An 18168-nucleotide genomic window follows, 5' to 3' on the forward strand; every position below is an offset into this window, starting at 1 on the left:
ACATAGAAACCACCTCGGAACACAGGAAGCTGCCTGATCCCGACGCATGTAGCTCAGTGTTGTCAACACTGGCTGGCAGCGGCTCCCCTGCATTTCCTACCTGCAGATGCCGGGGAATCGAACCAGGGACCTTTCTGCATGCAGAGCAGATGCTCCACCGCTGAGCTACGGCCCTCTCCAGGATTTCAGACGGCAGACATCCCCATCCCTACCTGCAGGTGCCGGGGGAACCGAACCTGAGAGCCTTCTGCACGCCGAGCAGATGCTCCAGCATGGAGTTACAGCTCTGCCCCAAAGGGGAGGCAAAGAGTGATGGAGTAGAAATGGGATCTTTTCATTAGGGTGGGATTTGGGTTCCTCTCCAGCGCCTAGCAGGAAAACCCTGGGACATCCTTCACTCCCCTTAGGAAGCTCCTTCTAGCCTCCTCGCACCCACACCAGCCAGATTTCCCTTGCTTATCTCTCTCCCCCCCCCCCCTCCGTCTGGCTGTGATCTGCATCCCCAAACAACCGGCCCTCCCAGGACAAAATCGATCGGGCTGGCTGCTGGATGCTGCCAATATGGTCCCTTCTGGTGTCTGTGGGTTCGATGGAGAGGATGTGGTACCCTGGTGGGATCCGTGGTGGGAAGCAGGAGGAGGAAGGGGAAGAAGATGATCCGGGGAAGAAGAAAAAGACAGCAGGGGTTTTTTTTGGAGCAGCGACATCTCTCCCCCCCACTGCTCCATTGCAGAAGCTGCGCGCGGTCCTCTCCGCTCCCCCCACCCCACCACTCCGCCCGCCCCACCAAGCCTCTCTCCAGGGTGGAGCAAAGAGGAGGAGGAGGAGGATGCTGGTCGCATAAGCTGAGCATCTTCTCCGTGCCAGGGACCGGGGGAATCTGCTGGGGAAGAAGGGGGGGCGAAGAGAGAGCTGTTTTGCTGGCACCCCAAAGCCTCACATTGGCGGCGCCCCCCCCCCCCAGCCTGGTCTAATAGATCCGCTCTTGCTTTGTTAGCAAAAGGGGCAGAGCAGGCTGGGGGGGGGCACAGAGGAGGAGAGGGGAGCGGGAGACACCCGCTCGCTTGCAACATGGACAAGTGATTGAAGGCGACAAGTCAGCTCTCCGTCCCAGCCTCTCCCCCAGCATAGACACCTGCCCCCCCCCGCCCGGCTGCTGGATCTGCACGGATCTGAAGGGAGGAGGGGGCAAGGACTCGCCCCCTCCCATCCGATTGACTTCTGCCTTTGGCTGTAAAGACCTTCGGACAACTAGGTGAGGAGCTGTGTTGGGGGGGGGAGTGGGGGAGAAAATACCTGGGCTGGTGTATTAGAGCGGGAGGGAGGGGGGTCCTCTTGCGAGGTGGATGCAATTCAGGAAGTAAGGAATTGTGATTATTTTCTGCAACGAATTCTGCAGAGGTCTTCTTGCCCAGTCCCATCTTTATATATAAAAAAGTTAAATGTGGCAATAGAATGGGTTTGTTTGTTTTTTTGCGGGGGGGGTATTAAAAAAAATCTGTCTATATGTGCCCCCAAAATATGTCATGTTGTGTGCCCCTCCTGGATAGAGGTGGGCTTTGTGGGGCAAACATGCATTCCTAAGATGTTTGCTCTGAGAAGGATGGGGTTCAGACACGGTGTGCTGGGGAGGGAGGCAGAGAACAAGGCAGGGAGATTGTAGCCAATTGAGCTCTACTTAGAGTAGACCCAGCGGAACCCATGGACCTAAGTTAGTGGTGTCCATTTGCTTGTGAGTATTATAGTGTCTGGGAAGGGAATGGGTGGCTGGTCGTTTGGGGAAGTGGGGATGGGATCAGAGAAAACTGGGGGAAGGACAAAATAATAATAATAATAATAATAATAATAATAATAATAATAATAATAATAATAATAATAATAATAGAAATCCGGCGGGATGGTTAAAAGGAGGGAGGAGTATTTTCGGCTCAAGGACCAAGAGGTCTCTCTTACTATTTTCCAGCTCAGTACCTCCCCAGACTTGGGAAGAATACACCCCATAGATTTTAACTGTAACACACACCTACACATGCAGAGAAGTTTTAAGGTTCAGTGATCCCAGTCAAATCCCCCCCCCTCCACTTTTCCCCAAAACACAGACAGAGTGCAGATTTCTCGGCTCATCTCATTGCTGATTCTCTCCCATACCTCTTTTCCCCACCACCCACCGCTGTCCAGGAATCACTTTTAACACAAACACAACAAGAAATAGAGAGCCCCGGCTGAATCTTGGCTCCTGCCTGGGACTGCCAGTGCCAAGGATTTAACCAGGGGGATTCCCTCCCCCCCCCTGCCCGCCTCCACACACTTCCTTTTCCTCTTCCCCATCCACTCCGTGTGAAAAGAGGTTGCAGGGGGAGGAGGGTCGCTCCTGCCTTCAAATCAATGGGAAACCAGCAACAGGAACTGCACCAAGGCAGAAATTGGGGGGGGGGGTGAGGAGGGAAGCACGTGGTGCCTAGCCTGGCACCAGCCTGGGCACATTTGCACCGCTTCACACGAGGGCATCCGCTGAGTTTTGTGCTGAGCGGCAGCAGCATGCAGACTCGAGGGGTCTCCCCCCCCCCGCCACCCCCATATGCATGAGGTCAGGCTGTGCAAAGACTTTTAAAACGCTTTGAATTTTTTGCTGGGAAGCGCCTTGCAGAGCAATCACAACAGGGTCTGGTGCTCATGGAACTCTGATGTTCCTTGCATCTTAAATGTGGCACAATTCTGGGGAAAGGCTCCATGGTACAGCATGTTGGCATCTGCTTCGCACAGAAGGTTCCATGTTCAATCCCCAGTGTCATCTGCAGGGAGGGACCCTTGCCTGAAATCCTGGAAAGATGCTGCCAGTCAGTGTGGACAGTACTGGCCTAGATGGACCAACGGTCTGGCTTGGTGTATTGCAGTTTTCTAGGGACAGGCACGAACCCGTGCAGAAAGGGAATTTGGTTGGGTGTGAGTGTGCAAACGTGCCGAGGAGGTTTCGGAGGGCCACACATATAAGAGAGGGCCCGGCAGAGGCTGAATTGTTTAAGGCAGAAATAATTGCAAGTGGAAAAAGGCACATGAAATGGCGAGAGGTCAAAAGGGCTTGCAAACAGAGGACACCGCTGGTTACTCTGGTTGCCACAGGTGTCTTGGGGGCAGGCCCCACACAGCCTGGTGTTGGACAGACACAACTTGACTGGCTGCATCCCAGCGGGTAGCTCCTCCTGCCAGGGTGTCCCTGTTCTGCCAAGGAGCCCTGGGCATATGTCACTTTCCCAGGGGATTCTTGGGATGTCCTCCTAGAGCCAAGGCCTGGCACAACATTGCCTGCTCATGCCCCCTTGGCAGTGCCAGTTGCTGCTGCCAGTGAACTCGGATGGGAGCTGGCACCTGCTTAGGCCCCTTAACGCTGCGGAGGAGGTGATGGCAAACACATTACTACACACATACACATAGAGAGAGGACATTATTAGCGGAAGGAAATGGAAAAACCTACTTGGATACATGTAACCTCAAACCCAGAGCAAACGCCTCTCTCACATCCCGCCCAGGCTGCAGCTTTCTATACGGGCAGGGCTTTTTTCCGGCCGGAACTCAGTTCCCGCACCTCTCAGGTGGGCACCATTGCCATTCTAAGAAAACGAGGGAGGTGCTCATGGCAAGATTCGGAAACTTTTTCCCTAGAAAAACAGCTCTGTATACAGGCATAGATAAAGTGTGGTTCAGCCCCTAGGGAAGGGGCAGAGCTCAGTGGCAGAACATCTGCTCTGCATGCAGAAGGTGGCAGGTGCAATCTCTGGCATCTCCAGGTGGGGCGAGGAATGTCCCTTACCTGAAAACCTGGAGAGCAGCAAGACTGAGCAAGGTGGACCAATGGTTTGACTTGGGATAAGGCAGCTACTCCACAGCTTGGCCTCTGGGCCCGGTTCCAATGCTGGAACTATAAAAGGAGACCATATCTGAGTATATGTAAAGTACCTGCTCATCTTTGCCCCACAAGGCCTGACCCTTGTAAGATGAAGGATGTACGTAGGGGCCCATTCAGTCCAGCATCCTGTTCTCATAGTGGCGAACTGGAAGCCCTAATGGGAAACTCCCCTGCTGCCATTCAGAAACATTACCAGTTCCTACAGTGGGGGCAGTGGGCTTCTGAAGCCCAGGGTGCAATTTCCAGGCTGACATATCCATCAGTTTGGTTTTTCCTGATTTGTAGAAATACTGCCCTTTGCGCCCATGCATCAGCTGCGCACAGAGGCGCATGTCGAGCTCCTTCACATAATCTGTGTGTCATCTTGCCCGCTTGCTTGCCTTTGCCTGGCAAATGTGCCCCTTCCATGCGCTCCTGGTTCGCCGTCTATTGAATATATTCTCATCCACAATGGACATTTTTCGCAGGCTGTGGGCTGCCCGTTTTCAGTAGCCTTTTCCCTGCCCGTCTGCTCTTTTTTTGCTTCGGGACATTGCCTGGGATCATGCACTCCTCCCTCCGCACAAATGCATGTGCAATTAATGCCACTATATTTTGCCTCGCATGACAGAGCCCTAGCTACCACTTTCCTCTCCTGATCTGACCAGTTCACACTTGGCTACTTCCCTACTATGAGCTGTGCAGGAAACTAAATGCTCACTGCACCACTGATAAAGAGACCACATGTGCATTTTGCTGCGCATACAATGCCATGGGAAGCCCCGGCAAGCAGCTATCAGATGCATTTTCCCAAAACGGGTCTGTGTTTAGAGAATCAGAGGCTAGAGGAGCAAGCAAGGCACCCTCCTCAGTGCTTTACCACCTTAAAACCAGAAGGTCGGTGTGGGAAAAGCACACTGTGTTTGCATCACGTATAGTATTTTCTACAGAGCCGTAACCTCTGCTGGAAGAAAGAGAGGAGGACAGGCTGGTCCTGGCCGACCCCTCCAGGGAGAGGGCAAGCAGAAGGGGAATAATGGGGGATCACCCGTCCTCAGTGCCCCCCCCCCATGCACAACCCAGCACAGAAAGCAGCGGTGGATTAATGGCAGGGATTACAATGCCAGATTGCCCAGCCAAATGGGCACAGGGACCGATTTAGGACAGAGACGTATGGGAGGGAGGAGGGAGGAGACACTGAGACAATGGGAAAGAAGGAAGGATCCCATGGCAGGGGGTGCAAGCTCCCCTGCTGCCTCCTGCTTTGAGGTCCCACACAGCTCCTTTGACTTGCACAGGAGCTGTGGAGAAGCCTTCCTGAGCTGGGGGGGGGGGGTGAGTTACATCTGCAGAAGGAAATTCCCTGCCTTTCCTCTTCTCCTGATCTAATCATAGGAACACGCAAAGTCGTTTTATACTGAATCAGAACATTGGTCCATCTAGCTCAGTGTTGTCTACTCTGACTGGCAGTGGCTCTCCATGGTTTCAGACTGGGAGCCTTTACCACCTTTCCTGGAGATACCAGGGACTGGACCTTCTGCATGCAAAGTGAATGCTTTACAGCTGAGCTACAGCCCTTTCCTAATCAAAGATGCCCCTCCGCCCTTGGATTCAACAATCCCCCTCTGCAGTCTTCCTCAGTGGGAGAGCAAGTGGCTAGGAGGGCAAGTGATGAAAGAAAACACCTGGTTTGAATCTCGCCACAAATTCACTAGGTGACTTTATTCTCTCAACTTCCAACACCTGCAGTGTGTCAGGAAGCAGGGGAAAAACAATAGTACAGTGGTACCTCGGTTTAAGAACAGCCCTGTTTATGAACGTTTCGGTTTACGATCTCCACAAAACCGGAAGTAGGGTCCCGGTTAGTGAACTTTACCTCAGTCTACGAATGGAAGCCAAATGGTGGAAGGGCACCAGTGGTGGGAAGCCTCATTAGGGAAAGCACGCCTCGGTTTAAGAACGGTTTTGGTTTAAGAACGGACTTCCAGAACGGATTAAGTTCGTAAACCGAGGTACCACTGTACTGCCTACCTCTTTTCAGGGTTATTGTAACTCAGGAGGGAAGGCTCTGTCGATTTCAGTTCTCTCAATTTCTCATTTGTCAGATGAGAACAGTTAGATGTAATTAAGAAAGCAGGCAGGTGAGGGGCTGGCTGAGCTCAGACTGAGAAGTTTGCTTGTTTGTTTGTTTGTTTAATAAATTTGTATCCTACCTTCCCTACAAGGAGCTCATACATGGTTCTCTCACTTCACATTTTATTCTCACAACAACCCTGTGAGGTAGGTTAGACTGAGAGACAGTGAATATCCCAAAGTCACCGAGCGAGCTTCATGGCCAAGTCGGGATTTGAACCCTGGTCTCCGAGGTCTTAGTCCCACACTCTTGCCACACCACACCACACTGGCTCTCCGTTTGATAGGGCAGTGCTCCATTTGCCTCAATGGGTCAGTCCCCCACTGAATTCCTGTCAGGTATTTCCTTCCTCCACCCCCATCCTCCATAGCTTTGGGGAAGGATTGCTCAAATCTCTCTCCTCTTTCTTGCTGGGAATGGGTCCAGAAACTGGTTGATCTCCCAAAGGTACATTTCCCACAACTAGAAATCAAATATAATCAGCCCAAAGGCTGGTTAATCGGAATAATAATAATAATATTTAGTATTCCTAAAGCATCCCGGCACCTGGCACCACACAGCCATCAAGTTAAAAAGTAACAAGCCTGCAGACTTACGACCCGGCGACGCTTGATTTTTACAATGCCGGTTTTGATTTCTCTCTTCCACTTTCCATACCTAATGAGCAGCGTTCAACAGTCGCAAAGTCCAAATGAAAAGGTGCTTATTGACACTGCAACAGCCTCTTATCTGGTGCCGGCTTCTGAAGCGGAATGCATTAGTAAACGGGCCCATCATAATTTCCTTTAAAACACACACGCATAGTACACAGAATGGAACACATTAAGAATTTAAATGGAATACTTAATCTGGTTCTGGTCACACTTATTATGGAGCTGAAATGCATTCCGTGTCTCTGCTGTTATGGGGAGGGGAGAGGTGGAGGGAAGGAAAGATGTGTTGGCATTTTGCGTCAGTGTGAACGCATTTAAGAGCTTGTGCACCAGAGGCAAACTGCCCCCACCGCTTAAGTTCTCAAGACTCAGGAAAGGAGTCTGAAATCCGAAAATCACATCTGCGGGGATGCACAAACAACACTAAAAAAATATATATATCCAGCACGGTAGCTGTGTTAGGCTGTGTACATATTATTGGCTAAAAATAAAAATAAAAATTGCAGCTAGCTCGTTCTTTTTCTCAATTTGGATCGAAGCTGGTTTGGGGTAGGGGAATACATCGAAGTGTACTCTTTCATAAGCAACGGCAGGAGGGATATGGATTTTGGGTAATGTCATGTATACGCAGCTTCCTAAACCAGTGGTGGAAGCCAATGGTCACAAATGGGAGTGCGTACACACAGCCTTAGCCTCTTGCAGTAAAAACGACTGCGAGTCTTAGGGAACCGTAAAGCAAATGTTGTTCCCAACATGGTGCTGGAAAGGCAGACCAGGGACTTCTAGGGATGCAAGAACAGCTCAGACCAACAGTTCATGTAGCCCATCATTTTGGTTCCCCTCAGGGGCCAGTCAGATGCCAGCGGGACCCACAACCGGAACAAAACGTAATGCGGAGTGCTCCTGCCCAGGGTTTCAGCCTGCTGTGCATTCTCCCAGGATACTCCATTCCAATCAGACAGCCGTGCCCTCTCCTGGATACTCCATTCCAACGCCCCCTTCTCCCCACAACCACCCAGTTTTCTGTTTATCCTCTCAATAGACATTCAGTGTTCTGTGGCCGCGGAATACTCAGTTCTCAGCCAGGACCTGAAGACAACAAACTTCCCCTCAGTGTTTTTACCTCAGTAACTGATATTCAGAGGTAGACTGCCTCTGGACGTGGAGGTGCCATTGCTAACTATCGTGGCTAATAAGGGAAGCTCTGCTGGATCAGGCCCAAGTTCTGTCTGTTTTCCTGCTGGGGCCAGCTGGGAGCTTCAAAAAAAAGCTCACAAGCTGGGTGAGAAGGCAACTGCTCATTCCCATACTGTACTGTTTATTTCCCGTAGGCTGGAATTTGGGGCATCTAGCCTCCAAACACAGCCGTTCTAGGCAGCCACGCAGAAGCCATCAACAAACCTATGGTTTGTATGTAGAAATAGTAGCAGCAGCAATAATAATAGAATATATCAAATATTAGTCCTACTTAGAGCATACCTATTGAAAACAATAGACATGACTACATGAGTTCTATTCATTTCAATGGGTCTGCTCTAAATATGGTTTAGTTGGATACAGGCCAACAATTCTTTTTAAAAAAATTATATGGCCAGCTATTTATGAAATTATCTAAGCTGTCTATAAAGGGAAACAAACATAACACTTTTCTTTTTAAATGCAAAGCACAAAAATCAAATCAACACAAATCAAGAGGAATTAACAGCACAAAGCTTTCTAGCAAAGGCAGAAGAGTAGTTGTAGTAATTCATTCTTAAATTTCTACAGTCAGCCGTCAGGAAGATTCCTTAAGGCTGTTCACGAAGTGAAATAAGCATAATTAAAGAAACACCGCCAACACCCTAATAATTAAAACAAAACTAGTATAAATAACAGCACAGAATTGAAACAATTTGTGGCTCAGCGTAAAACTGCAGTGGAAGAGCGAAACCATAAGGTTTGTTTAAAAACACATTAAAACGGCCGAGGCGGAGGCCCATCTAATCTGCTTTTAAAGCTTTCTAAGCCAGAGTGAGTGATGTAAGTCAATTACGCACCGTGTGAAAAAGTGCTTTCTTGTGTCTGCCCTGAATCTCTTGCCCAATCAATCAATTTCACTGGGATTATGATGCCCCCTGTTGCCCCAGCTTGGTCCAGTATGTTGAGAGAATAACAAAAACTCCCTAGCCACTCTCCAAACCCAGCAGCTTCATTTTATAAACCTCTCATAGGTAAACAACAAGAAGTAGCAAGAGCCACATAATAACATAGTCCATCATCCTTTTCTCACAGTGGCCAACCAGATGCCCGTGGGAAGCCTCCAAGCAGGGTCCAAGCACCAGAGCACTCTGACCGCCTGTGCCTTACAGAAATTAGTACTCAGAAGCATTACTGCAGGGGTCAGCAACCTTTTTCAGCCGTGGGCCAGTCCACCGTCCCTCAGACCATGTGGTGGGCCGGACTATATTTTGAAAAAAATATGAACAAATTCCTACACCTCACAAATAACCCAGAGATGCATTTTAAATAAGAGAACACATTCTACTCATAAAAAAAACACGCTGATTCTCGGACCGTCCGCAGGCTGGATTGAGAAGGCAATTGGGCCGCATCCCCGGGCCTTAGGTTGCCTACCCCTGCATAACTGCCTCCAGCTGAGCAGAGCATAACCATCAAGGTTAGTGGCCATTGAGAGATAGCTTTTTCCTCCACAAAGCTGACCAATCCTCTTTTAAAGCCATCCATGTTGGTGGCCAATACTGCCTCTTGTGGGCGTGAGTTCCACATGCCGTGCAACTATCCTGTTTTAAGTGGGACATGCCGGAATTACAGAAGCCGCCCCAGCTTCTGATTCCATCCCGGCATGTGCTCTTTTGGATCCCATACTTCCAGAAGCACTGTGGTGGCAGATGGGTGACCAGTGGCGGTGGCATGCAAAGATGCGTATCACCAGGATTGTGCAGGGCAGGGAGTAATGGACCCCAAGGGAGAGAGCTGAGAGAGGGGGCCCCATCGAGGATGTGTCCTGATTTGCATCACTGGGATGTTGGAGGGTACGGTTCCATAATTTAACTCTGTGCTGTGTTGAAGAAGGACTTTCTTTGTCCTGATTCTTCCCACATTCAGCGTACCTGATTTTTAGCGTCAAAAGAGAGGGAGAACAACTTTTCTAGCCGCTTTCTCCACACAATGCATAATTTTATAAACCTCTGTCGTGTCACCTCTTAAGTGCCTCTTTCCTTAAAACTAAAAAAAACTAAACCTTTCTTTGTAGAAAAAGGGTGGGAGAAATTCACGGAGGACAAGTCTATTCGTGACTACTAGCCACAATGGCTAAGTTCTCCCTCCGATTTTTGAGGCAGTGTGAATCTGGATACCAGCTGTTGTGAACAGGGCTGTCTCATGGGGCAGACTTGAGGCAGTTGCCTCAGGCGGTGAAATCTCACGGGGCAGTGCCCTCAAGGGCGTCTCGCTCACCAACCACCAGGCAAGCGAGGGGAAGCAGTGCTGAGGGCTTCCAGTGAGATCTCACAAGATTTCACAGAGCTCACAAGAGTTCCAGAATGTCTTGCCAGAAGCTGTTGCTGCTGCTACGCAACCCTGGTAAGCGAGGCTTCAGCAGAGGGGCAGCAGAAACAGTGCGGCTGGTGGCATCTTCTGTTTTGCCTAAGGCAGCGAAATGCTAGCTGTGAATCACAAGTGGGGGGCGAAAGCACATGAGGGCATCTGGCACATGAGGGCATTGGGAGAATGGGATGCTGGAGGATATGGGCCTTTGGCAGGCAGCCCTTTCTTACACCCATATGCCTTACATCAGAAAACGGGAATTGCGGAAGCTCATGAGAAGTAGGGCAGTGAAAGGCAGACCCTCCCTCCTTCCTTTCACCAAATGTTTATGGGGTTTAAATCCGTGTTAGCGACTGCACGTATTCCAACAGGGATTGGTAGTTATTCTGGATTGATGAATGAGGGAACAAAGGCGTGGTTGTGCTCTGTGTCATCGGTGCGGACGGGTGTCTAGAGGAAAAGGCATATAATAGCTCCCACAATTCTATTCTTGGGGCTGGGGCTGGAATCTATTTTTCAGCATCAGTAGGCGGTGGTGTACGTGGGAAGGGGGGAGGGAAAGGGATGTTGCTGTCTCCCCTCTTGCAGAAAAGGAGTGAACAAGGAAGTGATGGGGAGGACAGAGAGAGCTCCTTTTGGAAACATGTTAGCCCAGAATTCTGGAAGTGAGAAGCTTGGGACACAGAAGTGACAACGTTTCTGGAATATCCTAGTACCAAAACAGGGCCCTGTGCCTTTAGACTGACAGCAATGGACTCCAGATTCCCATAAACTCTGTGGACAAAATAAAAGCATGGTGAATCTAATTTATGCAAATAATTTTTTATTTCCGTCTCTTCTTTGAGTTCCTGATACATGCACTCTGCTTCTGCCACCAAGTCCGAACCTTCATTATCTTGTCTAGTCAATGCCTTTAATACACTGGCTCTGAGCACAATTCATAGTGTTGGTGCTGACCTTTAAAACCCTAAAGGGCCTTGGGTCAGCCCTGAATACCTGAACGAGTGTCTCCATCCCATATCATTAAGCCAGGACACTGAGGTCTAGGTCCGAGGACCTTCTGGCAGTTCCCTCACTGTGAGAAGTGAAGTTACAGGGAACCAGACAGAGGGCCTTCTCAGTAGTGGTGCCTGCCCTGTGGAACGCCCTCCCACCAGATGTCAAGGAGATAAACAACTATACAAGTTTTAGAATACATCTGAAGGCAGCCCTGTATTTAACGTTTTATTATGTTTTTCTATGTGTTGGAAGCTGTCCAAAGTGCCTGAGGCAACCCAGCCAGATGGACGGAGTATTATTATTATTATTATTATTATTATTATTATTATTATTTCACTAACACTCTCTGCCCTACCTTACAGGTATCGTCTTCCTCGCCATGTCACTCCTGTCTCAACTGAAGGCTTCAGCCTTGCTGCTGGCCTTGTTCCTCCCTTCACCGCTGGCGACGGTGGGTGGCCATGGCGGCACGCACGGCATTGAGACAGCGTCCCCGGACGGCGGCAACCACACCGCCAAGTGCCAAGAGGCCACAGAGTGCCAGGAAGGTGTGATCTTGCCAGTGTGGTTCCCACAGAACCCCTCTGTGGGGGACAAGGTGGCAAGGGCCATTGTTTACTTTGTGGCTCTGATCTACATGTTCCTGGGCATGTCCATCATTGCCGACCGCTTCATGGCCTCCATAGAAGTCATCACCTCACAAGAGAAAGAGATCACTATCAAGAAGCCCAACGGGGAGACCACCACCACCACCATCCGCATCTGGAATGAGACCGTCTCCAACTTGACCCTGATGGCATTGGGTTCCTCAGCCCCTGAGATCCTGCTCTCCATCATTGAGATTGTGGGCCACGGCTTCACCGCAGGAGACATGGGGCCCAGCACCATCGTCGGCAGCGCAGCCTTCAATATGTTTGTCATTATCGCCGTCTGCATCCATGTGGTCCCTGAGGGCGAGGTACGGCGCATCAAACACTTGCGGGTCTTCTTTGTCACCGCCGCCTGGAGCATCTTCGCCTATATCTGGCTATACCTCATCCTGGCCTGGTTCTCTCCCGGCGTAGTGGAATTGTGGGAAGGGCTCCTCACCTTCCTCTTCTTCCCGCTCTGTGTGCTCCAGGCTTGGGTGGCTGACAGAAGGCTCCTCTTCTACAAATACGTCCACAAGAAATACCGAGCGGACAAGGCCCGAGGCCTGATCATTGAGACTGAGGGTGATACTGGCTATCCAAAGTTGGACATGGAGATGGACAACTCGCTAAAGGAAGGATCCGAAGGTCTTGTGGAAGCAGGGAAGGACCAGGATGATGAAGCTCGCAGGGATATGGCCCGCACCTTGAGGGACCTCAAGCAGAAACATCCAGAAAAGGACATGGAGCAGCTTATCGAGATGGCCAACTATCACGTGCTAGTCCAACAGCAGAAGAGCCGGGCTTTCTACCGCATCCAGGCCACACGCATGATGATCGGAGCAGGGAATATCCTCAAGAAACATGCGGCGGACCAGGCCCGCAAAGCCATTAGCATGCAGGAGGTGCGTGCGGAAGAAGATGAGTCCGTGACCAAAGTTGGCTTTGAGCCAGCACACTACCAGTGCTTTGAGAACTGCGGCTCGGTGGTGCTGACTGTGGCCCGGCGGGGAGGGGACCCAGCCTGCGTCACACTGCGGGTGGATTTCCGCACAGAGGACGGGACGGCCAACGCTGGCTCAGACTACGAGTTTGCGGAGGGCACCTTGCTTTTCAAGCCAGGGGAAACCCACAAGGAAGTGCGGGTCGGAATCATTGATGACGATATTTTTGAGGAAGATGAGTATTTCTATGTCCACCTCAGTAACGTGCGGGCAGCCTGGGCCGAACCGGGCCCTGAGCCTCCTCCCAAAGCATGCCTCGGGCCTTCTAAGATGGCCACTGTCACGATCTTCGACGACGACCATGCCGGCATCTTCACCTTCGACGGGGCCTCCATGCGTGTGAGCGAGAGCGTGGGGGCTGTGCGCATCAAGGTGCTGAGGACCTCGGGGGCACGCGGGAGAGTGGCCATCCCCTTCCGCACCATTGAGGGGACCGCTAAGGCCGGAGAGGACTATGAGGAGGTAGCTGGCAAAGTGGAGTTCCAGAATGATGAGACCATGTAAGAGACCAGGGAAGGTGGTTTGTTTTTGTCTTTGAAAATATTGGTGTGGGCACTGTGTACTGAAAACACGAGCAGGAATGCTGTGACCCACACAAGAGGGCCACCAAATTGGATGGCTGTTAAAGTGGATGTGGGAGGGAGGAATAATAGAGCATGAGTCTACCAGTGGCTGGTTAACCATGATGGCTATGGGGGAGGCTGCCAGGAATTACAAGTGGGAAGTGGGTAGGTGCCGCCACACTAAAAGCCCCATTCCACTGTGTGGAATGGTCCTCCTGATAGGATGCCATCTGTAGGACGCCCTCTCCCGCAAGACACAGTAACTGATTGGGTATATAATGTGTGAGACCAGGGCCGGTTCACCCATGAGGCAAGGTGAGGTGACCGCCTCAGGCCACAGGATCCACAGAGGCAGGAGAGAGGGCCTCCAAGGAATTCATCACCCATTGCCTCTGTAGCAGTGGCAGTGACGACTGTGGCAAACTCCTTGGCGGCCAAATCTGCCTCCTCCTCTGCAGTCATGCCGCCTCTACAGCGGCCTTTCAACAAAAAGGAGGTGCTGCTTGGCTTCCTCCCATCCCTAAGGAAGAAATGGTGGGGGCTCCCCTCTGCACCCACCCGGCATGATTCAGCCCCCTCCCCAACTACGGCAGCCTTTGATTCCCACTTCAACCATAGGGGGAAGGTAGATTTATCCCCCCACCCTTTTCCTGATGTGGATCTTCGTTCACCCTTTCTTCCCTAGCCGGGAAGCACCATTTTGCAGTTTGCCTCAGGTGGCAAAAAATATTGGACTGGCCTTGGGCAAAACAATCTTTTTGGTATCCTGGCCCCAGACTACATTCAGTAATTTGTGGCTGTTACTGTTGTTTTAATGGTGTAAGTTTTATTTCCTGTTCCACTGGGTTGTTATCAAGCAAAATTGAGCCTTGACTGGAGTCCAATGAATGTTAGTGACTCCCAATACCAGCACCTTGAACCTAGTCTAGTATAGGGTTGCCATATTTCAAAAATAAAGTTGTTGAGCTTTTTTTTTTAGGAAGACCACAAAATTGTTGAGCTATGGCAGCCCTAGTAGCTAAGTGACAGTCAGAGATTGCTTTCCCCGTTCCTCCCATCACACCTCCCCTCTGGAAAATGTCAACACAGCTCATTTCCCTCTTCCCAACCCCCCAACCCATTCTCCTCTAGCTCCTGAGATACAGTGGTTTGACGCAAGCAGAAATTCAGCTGCGGAGCGTTGCTTGGCTAGAGCTAAGAAATGGGAAACAGATTTTTTTTTTAAAAAAAGGTGCGGAGCCTGAGGACCCCCAGTTGTTGATAGATTACAACTCCCATTATCCGTGCCAGGGCATGCTGGCTGGTCCAACCACACCTGGAGGACAGCAGATTCCCCACCCTGATTTAAGAAATGGGAAAAGCATGTTGAACGTTGCACATACCAGGTTTATGTTAAAAGGCATGATGCTGGGGCAGGAGTGGCAAAGCTTGATAAAGGTGCTCTGTACATGCTCAGTGGCACCATTCCTTCATGATGCAACATGAAAGAAAGACAAGAAAGAAAGGCGCAAACTGCCATAGGTCAGTGGTAGAGCATCTGAAATGCTCTTTTGAAAATGAAGTGCTGCCTTTATTAGAGTCTCTCTCTCTCTCTCTCTCTCTGCCTGTGATGCCTGCTTTAACTGGCAGCCAATCCCTGAGGTCTTGAGTAGACAAAAGTATTTTCCCGTCACCTGCAATCTGAGCCTGTTAACCTGGATAACCCACCTTCCAAGTGTCCTGGGGTAAAAGGGACATTCCGTTTTTTTCATGCAAGATCTCGGCGGCCATTTTGAGTGCCACGATCTTGTGCACTCTCAACCCGAAAAAGTGCAATTTTTTTCACAGCAAGGTGCGGGTCACGTGACTTTCCTGGGTGCGCCTCCTGGAAGGCGTACGTCCCGGTTTTGCATCAGAAAAAGTTGGATGGTGGGGAAGGGCTCCATAGTTTGATGCTAGAGCTTCTGCTCTGCACACAGAAGAAGGTCCCAGGGTTCAACCCCTGGCATCTCCAGCTAGTCCTGAGAGACACTTCCTGTCTGAAACCTTGGAGAGTCACTGCCAGTCAGTGCAGGCAGTTCTGAGCTAGATGAACCAGTGGTCCGACTCAGTAGAAGACTCTTTCTTAAGGACGTTTGCTATGAGTGGCAGGAGGTCCCAGGCTCCATCCCTCAGGAGCAGGCAGCATCCTGTGCTCACACATCCATCTCAGAAAATTATCTCCTCATAATTGCTGCTTGGCTGCCTTGTCGCCAGCCTCCAACCAACACCGCCACTCACCCCCAGCATCCCTCCAGCTCCGTCAGACACATGGAATTAATTTCTTGAAATCTTAATCTTTCACCCGTCAAGCTGTGCTGCAGCAACCTCCAGCTCCCAATTTGACAGGCTCTGACCTAATTGCACGAGAAGGGGAAAGTGGGGTGGCGGGGGGAAGGAGCGGGACGTTTGGCCAACGGCACACGCGGGAGAGAGCGTGAAAGCACCCGTGCGTGGGGGCGAGCGGCTGGCAGGCCGTAAGCCGACGTGCGACGGAAATGGTGCAAGTGCGAGCAGATAAAAATGGGTGCTGTGCGCCAATAGAGAGGAACATGCAGGAGTTTGTGTGTGTGAGGGGAGGGTGGTGGCAGACAAAAGTGAGTGTGAGTGAAAATTTATGGGATGCGCATTTATGTGCTCCTATGTGAACTAGCGGAGAACAACGTTTCTTCCAGAGGAAAGCGGGTAGAAATTACCTCATGGCAGTTGCTCTTCAAAATGGGGATGTGGAATCACAAGCCCTTGAGGCCTCTCTCTGGCCCTTGAATCTGTCTCTAAAATACACCCTTCCCTGGCCCCTTTGCACCCCACACCCTTGAGTGTTTTTGTCCTTGAACTCTGCAATAATGTTTCTTACTTGTCTGGATGGAGAATAGAGAGAGGCGTCTGTGAGTGTATGTGTGGAAACTAGCCTCCTATAAACAGATAATATTGACATTCGTTGCTCCGCCCACTTTTGCCCTTGGCTCCACCCACCACTAACATGTGGCCCTTGGAAAGTTGTCCAGAATGGAATACGGCCCCTGGGCTGAAAAAGCTACCCCACTCTACAAACACTCTCCCTCCCTCCGTCTCCCTCTCTCTCTTTCTCAAAATCACATGCCATTTGTCCTATTAGTTTTAAAGGGTATGGCTTTTCCGTCTTTTTGTGACAGCCTCACTCACAGAAATGGAAGCAGGCAAAGTTTTTATTCCACATAAAGTTTGGGCCCTCCAGGTGTTACTGAACCACAACTCCCATCAGCCCCAGCAATGACAGGAGTTGTAGTTCAGCAACATCCGGAGCGCCAAGACTCTCCACATGCCTGTTTCATTAGAGTAAGAATTACTGGTAGACCTGCTTAGTTTACGTGTGCCAGGCAGCTTCTGTAAAAAGTGCAGGAGCCATCCCTGTAAAGGAGGTGGCAACTTTACCTCAGGTTTTTGAGGTATCAGTCAACTGAGCATTAAAGAAAATACTCTATCTATATCATCTATATCTATATCTGTATTTATATCTGTATACAAAGCCACAGCCTCAGAAGAATAAAGGTGACATGTGGAACTAACAAGCATAGCCGTTCCAGGGATATTACAACATTTTGCTATATTGCCACCTGTTCAAGTGATGGGTTTATGAGACCCCCTGAAGGAAGATACTCAGAAGCGCCTCTAAGGATCGAGCCAGGAAACCAGCTCATAAGAGGATAAATTATGTGTTCTCTATCCCCTTAATAAAATCTACAGTAGAGAAACAGACACGAGGCTGTTTCAAGCTCAACATGATCGCAAGGGCGACAGCACCTGTCACTGAAGGGAACTTCAGCAAATCTGTTACTGAGGATCTTGGGAAGGCAAGAGGTTAAGACAGCCCAGCAAAAAAACAAAACCGTTCTTCTGTACTTACGTACCGCTAGAAAATATAGCTGTGGCATGCATTTGATCAGATTTGTTGTTCTGACGCAAATGCAGCAGAGTTTGGGGATATGTCTCCGTGTCAGTGAGATCTGAATCTTAAGAGCCTAAAGGGTGGCTTGGCTTCCACCCCCTTGGCAGCCCTATAGCATTGATGTACCCACATATATTCCCATCCCATTAGTACCAAGCCGTCTCTTTGTGTTTGTAATTAGGGAACTAAAAACAGATGGCATCAAGCGAGGCTCCGGCTGCCAGACTCGGCTTAGCGTACCCGGAGTTGTGCCACAGCTTGGCGAGAGCGAAGCCATGGGGTCATGCATAAGCAGAGATGAACTCGAAGGAGCAGGAGGTGGCTATGGGGAGGGTTGCTGGCTTCTCCCAGCTGGCCCCGCTTCTCTGTGCAGAGGGGGCCGGTTCTGGGGCAGAAGACAGGGGCCCCAATGGCAGGTGGAGCCCGAACGGATGACAGGCAGGGCCTGGGTATGAGTTCTGCACACCCAGATCTGGAGCTAAGATTTGGGTGGGGGTTGTCCAAGCTTTCCTCCCTCTCTCTTAACATAATTGACCCCTGGTTGCTGGGGCCCATTAAGGCTGTTAGGGCAGAAGTGAGGGAGCCCACCAGTAGGTGGCACCAGAGCCAATGGCAGAAGTAGCCAAATAATTCTAAGTTTGTCCCCATCCTCCTCTTTCTCCCTGCTTATTTCTACAAGGGGCAACGCTGAGACTACAGAAGACGAAGCTGCCAGGCAGGGCCATCCACTGGACTGGGTGCAAGGAAGAGGGCAGGCAGGCCAGGCCTGGCTGGCTGGCAGCAATTTGAGGTTGGCGAGGCAATGCCTCAT

At 50.5% G+C, this 18168-nt stretch overlaps 1 protein-coding gene across 4 annotated transcripts in view; it reads left to right on the forward strand.

Annotated features, from left to right (window-relative positions):
• The first annotated feature begins 525 nt into the window (after window positions 1-525).
• LOC310833174 (sodium/calcium exchanger 1-like) overlaps window positions 526-18168 on the forward strand; it is a 28353-nt gene continuing 10710 nt past the window's right edge. Inside the window, exons 1-2 of one of the 4 annotated variants that reach the window (XM_083715618.1) lie at window positions 526-1255; window positions 11578-13348. In XM_083715618.1, the coding sequence (XP_083571744.1) occupies window positions 11595-13348 (1754 nt within the window). In that variant the 5' untranslated portion in view covers window positions 526-1255; window positions 11578-11594. Of the gene's footprint in view, window positions 1256-10197; window positions 10253-10392; window positions 11013-11577; window positions 13349-18168 lie in introns of those variants that run through there. The other 3 variants (XM_083715617.1, XM_083715619.1, XM_083715616.1) reach the window with 3 other exon arrangements.

Source organism: Podarcis gaigeae (genome assembly GCF_964106915.1).
Source record: "Podarcis gaigeae genome assembly, chromosome: 16".
Taxonomy (NCBI): domain Eukaryota; kingdom Metazoa; phylum Chordata; class Lepidosauria; order Squamata; family Lacertidae; genus Podarcis; species Podarcis gaigeae.